Raw genomic sequence first — 7,699 nt, forward strand, 5'->3', positions numbered from 1 at the left:
CTCATGGGCTGGGGAGATGGCTCAGTGGAATAAGCACTTCCCTGGCAAAAGCAAGGGCCTGAGTTCAATCCCTAGTTCCACCAAAAAAAAAAAAAAAAAAAAAAAAGAATGAAACTCAGGGCCTCAAGATTGCCAGGCAGACACTGCCCTACTAAGCTACATCCTTCAGGAGGCTAAGGCAGGAGGATCTCCATGAGCTGTAGGCCAGCCTGAATTGCACAGTGTCTAAAAAAATAAAACAACAAAACAAAATGTATTTTGAGATAAGATCTTGCTAAATTGCTTAGGCTGGTCTGAAACTTTTGCTCTTCCAGTGTCAGCCTTCTGAGTAGCTTGTATTGTAGGACATGCCACCATGCCCACTTCATTGATGCCCTTCACATTCCAAATACCCATGCACAGATTTCTCCAGGATGTCCTAGTTCTGCCTGAGAATGATTTTTCTCAGTTCCCTTCTCTGGATTTTTATTCATGTCCCAGTTGTCTTTGCATCTTTAAACTCAGCTTCTAGCACAGAGCAGATTTCATGATGTTGAGAACTGCTTTTCAGGTCTGTGTGTCTGATTCGCCCCATCCTCACACACCGCCTTTTCTGTCCCCCTGTTTCTGGAGCCAGATGTCCCCCTTAATGTGAACCTGGCTGCTCTTCTACCCTCTTTGCAAAAAGATCATCCTAGTTTCGTGTGTGTGTGTGTGTGTGTGTGTGTGTGCGTGCGCGCGCGCGCTGGGGGGCTGTTCTAATGCAGACAAGAAAAACAATGCCTATACCAGTGAGGAATCTTAGTGTCCTAGAGTGGTGCCCACCCCAAAGGACAAGGTTCTTCGGTCCACCTAGCCCTTCTTCATTTTTCATGGAGACAGGCAGGTTGGTAGCCAGCTCTCCTATCCTTAGATCTGTACTGTAGCCTGGAAGGGAGAGACAATGGACGTCGAATGTGTCTCCCTTCGGTGAGCACCTCGTTCTGATCCCGGCACCCCTTTACACTCCTCCGCCCCCCACCTCCCAGGGCAGAAGGGCGAGCAGGGGCAGACTGTGAGTCACGGCCCGGGCCTGGAGTGGAGGAGGGAAGCGCCGCCTCCCTTAAGGCCCCTTCTCTCCCCCTTTGGCTCTCCCCGCGGGTTCCTGCCTCGCCAGATGCTGCGCCGCAATCACCGAATCTCCATCACCAATTCGGCGGGGTAAGGGTCCCCAGGAAGGCGCCGCCTGGTACCCGAGGTGCGGACAGAGCGCCCTGGAGGATCCAGAGCTGGACAGGATCCACCCTCTGTGGGAGCGCCTAGGGTTAGGGGTGAGGAGTCCGACGAGGCTGCCAGGGCGAAGGCTGCGCAGTGGGTTTGAGAGGAGAGGAGGGGGAGGCGAGGGCGGGCTCGAGGCCCCGCGTGGCCTGGAGTGGGGCAGGGGGCGGCCCTTCTCCAGGAATTTCCGGGGATCGTGTTACGGCGCTGGTCGGGCGGAGCGGAGTGGGACTGCAGGCCCCGCAGCCGACGGGCCCCGCAGCGTCTTTTTTGCGCACACTGACCCCGTGCGGCGGGGCCGCGCCGCGCCCGGGCCTCTGTTATGGTGGGGCCGCCCCCGCCGCGAGCCGTCGTCGGGTCTCCGCGGCCCCGGGTGATCGTGGGAGCTCTCCGACCCCGCGTCATTGTAGGGTCCACGCGGGCCCGGGCCGCCCCCGACGGGACACCCCGCCCCCGCCTGGCTGCCGAGGGGTCTCCCCGACCCCGAGTTGTTTTTGGGGCGCCTCGGGCCCGTGTGGTTGTGGGGTCTCCCCGGCCTCGCGTGATCGTCTCGTCCCCGTGGCCTGCGGTGGCTGTGGCGTCTCCCAGGCCGCGGGCTCCCGCAGGCTCCCCGTGGCCACGAGTGATCGTCGGGACCCCCTTGCCGCGCGTGATTGTGGGGTCTCCACGGGTCCGGGAGGCAGGGGCGGATCAGACCTCGGCGCCGTCTCGGGGCGCCACGCAAGGTCGCAGGCAAGATGAACCTCTTGGCGCCGGTGCGGAGGGACCGCGTCCTGGCGGAGCTGCCCCAGGTAAGCAGGCGCCAGGGCCACGTCGGGATTTTGGCTGCAGCCCAGCGTGGGCGTGGAGAAGGCTGCTCCAGACCCGTTAGAGCAAGGCGCCCAGCCCCGACGCCCGCGGGCGAGGCCTCAGCTCCTGGGTGGCCCGCCCTCCCCACCCCACCCGGGTTTCTGGGCTGCAGGACAAAGGCCTGGTGTGGCTGAGCCCCTTCTCTTCTGACACAGTGCCTGAGGAAGGAGGCCGCTTTGCACGTGCACAAAGACTTCCACCCCCGCGTCACTTGCGCCTGCCAGGAGCACCGGACAGGCACCGTGGGGTGAGTTAGGGACATCTATGGTGCAGACAGGAAGACTGAGGGAACACTGAAGCCATAGGAAGGGCACACATGAATGCCCCGCGTTTGGGTTGTTTCAGCTCCTGGCTACATGGTGGTGTCCTCCATTTAAGCCTCTCCTTTCCAACAAAGTTGTCAGTTCTCCTTTTTCCTTACAACAAGGTTATTAGTCCTTACCGAATGGGATAAAGTGTCCAGCAAAGGGAGGTGACCACATAACATTTACTGAGCCCTAAGGCAGGGGCTTCCTGTGGTCTCCACGGATGTCTCCTTGTAAGTTAAAAGAAGTAATGCTAGAAACAGTTGCTATCCTTAACTGAACGCTGCTAGGCATAGCGTCAGTCCTGTGACCCCAGTACTCTGTAATCCCAGCACTCCTAAAATGAGGTATCCCACTCCAGATTGAGGCAGAAGGTTGAGACTGGAGGTTTGCTGCAGCTGAGGTCAGCCTGGGCTGAGTGAATTCAAAGAGCTTGAACTACATAGTGAGATCCTATATCAAAAACAAACAAAAAGATCATTAATGGAGAGGGGTGTGTTGGCTGATAGCAATGTCTTTTATTAAATGGAAAACATGGGTAAAGATACACCTTGAGGGGCTGGAGAGATGGCTCAGTGGTCTAAAGCACCTACTTGGAAAAAGCTTGGCAAAGCACAGGGACCGCGGTTTGATCCCCCAGCACCACATGCCAGCCAGCCCCGCCCCCTGGTGGGCTGAGCTGGCCACAAACACACACACACACACACACACACACACACACACACACAATAAATAAATATAAATAAGAAAGACATTAAAAAAAAAGATACACCTTGATTCAGAGTTTTGTTTTGTTTTTTAACCTTTTTGAGACAGGGTTTCACTGTGTAGTTCAGGCTGGCCTCAAACTCACACTGTAGCTCAGGCAGGCCTTAAATTCAGTGATTGTCTTGCTTCAACCTCCCGAGTGGTGGGATTACAGTGTTCACCACTGTGCCCCGCCCTCAGAGATGTTAAAAAGGGGAAGAAGGGCTGGGGAGATGGCTCAGTAGAATAAGTGCCTGCCTGGCAAGCACAGGGTTCTGAGTTCAATCCTCAGTACTGAAAAAAAAAAAAAAAAAAAAAAGTTGGGGAAGAGCAGTGTTTTAAAAAATAAGATATTTGTCTCATTTTAACTTTCACAACAACTGAAGGAATTATGTACTAAATCTCCACTTAACAAATGTTGTGCCAGATGTGATGGTGTATGTCTATAATCCCAGCATTCAGAAGGCTGACGAAGGAAGATCTCCCTGAGTTCAAGGCCATCGTGGCCTACTAAGTGAGTTCAAGACCAACTTTTTTGAGACCCTGTCTCAAGAAAACAAACGTTGGGGGCCAGGGAGTTAGCTCAGCAGCATAAACACCTGCCTGGAAAGCTCAAGGTCCCAAATTTGATACCCTTAAAAAGAAAATAAGGGGCTAGTAAGATGGCTTAGTGGTCTGAAGCACCTACTTAGAACAAGCTAAACTAAACAAAGCACAGGGACCTGGGTTCAATCCCCCAGCACCACATGCGAGCCAGCCCTGCCCCCTGGTGGGCTGAGCTGGCCACACACACCACACACACACACACACACACACACAAATTAATTAATTAATTAATTAATTAAAAAAAGAAAATAAGCATTGAAACAGGTTCAGAGAAGTAAAGTGACCTGTTCAAAGTCACACAGCCAGTCAGGGCTGGAAGTATAATCATGTACATAGCTTATAGCTTATGTAGCTTCTAACATGCACAGAAGCCTTGGGGTCCATCCTTAGCAGTGCAGACAAAACAACTCCTGAGGATCAAAACTAGTGTCTTCGGGGGCCGGGGAGACAGCTCAGTAGAATAAGCACTTGCCTGGCAAGTGCAAGGGCCTGAGTTCAATCCTCGGTTCTACCATGAATAAATAAATAAATAAATAAATAAAAATTCAAAACAAAACAAAACAAACTAGTGTCTTCTCTTTTGTTCAGCAGATTTAAGATCTCCAAGGTGATTGTTGTAGGGGACCTGTCAGTGGGGAAGACTTGCCTCATTAATAGGTAAAAGGATGCTGGGCTTGGCTAGACCAGGTTGGGCAGGGTGGGGCGAAGTCTAGCCAGACTGAGCTGCAATTCAGAGCACCTGGTATCTCCTCAGGTTCTGCAAAGACACCTTTGATAAGAATTACAAGGCCACCATCGGAGTGGATTTTGAGATGGAACGATTTGAAGTGTTGGGGGTCCCCTTCAGCCTCCAGCTGTGAGTGCTCCCCCATCCCTTCCAACTGTCTTTCCCTTGGGGCTTACACCCCCACCCTGGCCCTTTTCCCCATTCCCTGCGCTCTGTTCTCCTTCCTCCCAGTTGGGACACCGCTGGACAGGAGAGGTTTAAATGCATTGCATCAACTTACTACCGTGGAGCTCAAGGTAAGGGCTAGGCCAGGTGGGCCATGGGCCAGAGTAAGTGAGCTGGGGTGGCTGGCAAAAGGAACCAGGGTTGTGTTCCCCCCCAACCTGCACTGTTTCTGTCCACTCTTCCAGCAATCATCATTGTCTTCAATCTAAATGATGTGGTATCCCTGGAACATACCAAGTATGTGAGGGTACAGGTACACAGTGGGAAGGTCCAAGAAGGGAAGGTTGTAAAGGAGGAGTGGTCAGGGAAGAAGAATGCATCGGGGTGGGATGTAGTTCAGGGTGAGCGAGTGCACTTGTTTAGCAGCACAAGGCCCTGGGCTCCACTGCAAACGTGGGGTGGGGGCTGGGTGGTGGTGGTGGTAATTGGGCTTGTGATGTGAGTCGGATGAGCTCATCAGGCCCCCTCCTTCCTCACCCCTGTCCACCATCCGGCCAGGCAGTGGCTTGCTGATGCTCTCAAGGAGAATGACCCTTCCAGTGTGCTCCTCTTCCTCGTGGGTTCCAAGAAGGACCTGAGTGTGAGTGTACATGTGTTCTTGGGGGACCCTTCAGATTAGGACAAGGACCCCCATCTGACTCACCCCTTCTTGCAGACACCTGCTCAGTATGCACTCATGGAGAAAGATGCCCTGAAGGTGGCTCAAGAGATTAAGGCTGAGTACTGGGCAGTCTCATCTCTCACTGGTGAGTGTCGGACCTCTGCATCTCTGCCTTCCCCTCTTCTCATTCTAAGCTTGTAGCTGTCCCACATGCACCAGAGCTGGTGCTGCCACTGACACCCATCTGCTCCCCATGTCAGGTGAAAATGTTCGGGAATTTTTCTTCCGTGTGGCAGCACTGACCTTTGAGGCCAATGTTGTGGCTGAGCTGGAAAAATCAGGGGCCCGGCGCATTGGGGATGTTATCCGTGAGTGCTCACCTGTTTGAGGGTGCAGAGAGGGGCTGGGAGATAGCTCAGTAGACTAAGCGCCTGCCCTGAGTTCAATCCCCAGTACCGCAAAAAAAACCCCACAAAAAACCAAAAGTTTGGGCCAGGGAGATGGCTCAATGGAAGAAGTGCCTGCCTGGCAAGCACAGGGGCTGCGTTCAATCCCCAGTTCCGCCCCAAAAATAAATAAATAAATAAAAATTTTAAAATGAGGGTGCAAAGAGCAAGGGAAATTGCCAACCCTGCTTACTTGACAGACTTTCTATCCTTTTACAGGCATCAACAGCGATGACAGCAACCTCTACCTAACTGCCAGCAGGAAGAAGCCCACATGCTGCCCCTGAAAGCCAAAAAGATTGTCCAGAGACTGCAGTCCCTGGGGCACTGTGCCTCCCTAACCTCAGAACTTGGCCTCTGGATGCTTGCACCTACTTTTTTAAGACCAAAGAGCTGCCCTTGTGGCAGTACCCCTAGAAGGGTGGTTGGGGCCATGCAAATCACTTACTGCCCTCAGACATCATGCCCAAGACTGAATGCTCTCCCACCCCCCTGGGGGTTCTCATGCCAGGGAACAGTGTTTCTGATGCTTTTGCTCGAAGATGCCTACTACGATTCCAGCCTGACACTGTGCCTTATGCAGTAAAATCTTTGTTAACACTTCTGAGTGAACTCCTTTTTGGAGAGTGCAGGTTTTTGGTTTTTTTTTTCTTTTTAAAATTTATTTATTTTGTGTGTGTGTGTGTGTGTGTGTGTGTGTGTGTGTGTGGCCAGCTCAGCCCACCAGGGGGCAGGGCTGGCTGGCATGTGGTGCTGGGGGATTGAACTGCTGTCTCTGTGCTTTGCTAAGCTTGTTCTAAGTAGGCGCTTTAGACCACTGAGCCATCTTACCAGCCCCCCCTTTTTTTTTCCTTAATGTATTTAGTACAGGGTCTAAAGGGTCTCTATGTAGATCGGACTCAGTGATCCTCCTGTTTTCAGCTTCACAAGCCCTGGGATTATAGGCACATGCCACCACACCCTTGCTGTCTCAGCTCGCCCCAGGGGTGGGGCCCACACAGTTTGTGGTGCTGGGGATCAAACCTCAGCCCCTATGCTCTGCCTAAGCAGGTGCTTTAGTCTGCTGAGCTATCTGGCTGGCCCAAGGAGAGTGCAGGACTTGTAATGAGGGCTGCAAGGTTATTTGGGGCTGGACCAAATCCACTGTGGGGGTTTTGATCATCCCAGGCCCCTGGCAGGGCAGGGCTCAGCAGATTAGGAGGTCAGAGAAGGGTTTTGGGGAGCTGATCAGACCTTCAAAGGGTAAGATCTAAATAGCTGTTTTTCTGCTTTGTTTCTTGGTACTGGAGAGTAAACTCAGGACTTTGCACTTGCCAGGTAGACAGTTACGCTGCTCAGCTCTCTCCTTGGACCTGAAGAGCTGATTTTGAGCACATTGTTTCCTGTCCCCTAAATGCTTTCTGCTTGATAATTATACCCAAATTTCTACTGTTGGAGAACCTTTTGTTTTTTTTTTTAATTTTTTTTTAACATTTAGTGTGTGTGTGTGTGTGTGTGTGTGGCCAGCTCAGCCCACCAGGGGGCGCGGCTGGCTGGCATGTGGTGCTGGAGGATTGAACCGCGGTCCCTGTGCTTTGCCAAGCTTGTTCCAAGTAGGTGCTTTAGACCACTGAGCCATCTCTCCAGCCCCTTTTGTTTTTTATGATAGGATTTTGTTTTGTTTCTCCTAACAGGGTCTCAGTCTGTAGTCCAAGCCAGTCTTGAACTCACTCTATAGCCCAGGGTGGGCTTGAACTTGTGTCAGTCCTCTTGCCTCAGCTTCCAAATGCTGGAATCACAGATGTTTGCCACCTTGTCTGGTTCTTCAAAAGTTTTTCTTTTTGTTTTTTTTTTAAGTTTTTCTGAATAACAGCCAGAGTCTTGGGGCTGGTGAGATGGCTCAGTGGTCTAAAGCACCTACTTAGAACAAGCTTAGCAAAGCACAGGGACCACGGTTCAATCCCCCAGCACCACATGC

At 52.3% G+C, this 7,699-nt stretch overlaps 1 protein-coding gene across 4 annotated transcripts; it reads left to right on the plus strand.

Annotated features, from left to right (window-relative positions):
• Positions 1–1,050: 1,050 nt before the first annotated feature.
• On the plus strand, positions 1,051–6,346 carry Rab34 (RAB34, member RAS oncogene family). Of its 4 annotated transcripts, none has more exons than XM_023719991.1 (11): positions 1,051–1,289; positions 1,825–2,027; positions 2,241–2,332; positions 4,332–4,400; positions 4,498–4,599; positions 4,702–4,766; positions 4,881–4,932; positions 5,194–5,275; positions 5,351–5,441; positions 5,557–5,664; positions 5,962–6,346. In XM_023719991.1, exons 2-11 carry the CDS (start codon positions 1,974–1,976, stop codon positions 6,027–6,029), a joined length of 783 nt encoding a protein of 260 aa, XP_023575759.1. In that variant the 5' UTR covers positions 1,051–1,289; positions 1,825–1,973; the 3' UTR covers positions 6,030–6,346. The 4 variants fall into 4 exon arrangements, with proteins under 4 accessions (XP_023575759.1, XP_023575760.1, XP_023575761.1 ...); XM_023719992.1 differs by having other exon boundaries at positions 1,051–1,179; XM_023719993.1 differs by having other exon boundaries at positions 1,053–1,289; positions 4,335–4,400.
• The last annotated feature ends 1,353 nt before the right edge of the window (positions 6,347–7,699 follow it).

Source organism: Octodon degus, unplaced genomic scaffold (assembly GCF_000260255.1).
Source record: "Octodon degus isolate 3935 unplaced genomic scaffold, OctDeg1.0 scaffold00072, whole genome shotgun sequence".
Lineage (NCBI taxonomy): Eukaryota > Metazoa > Chordata > Mammalia > Rodentia > Octodontidae > Octodon > Octodon degus.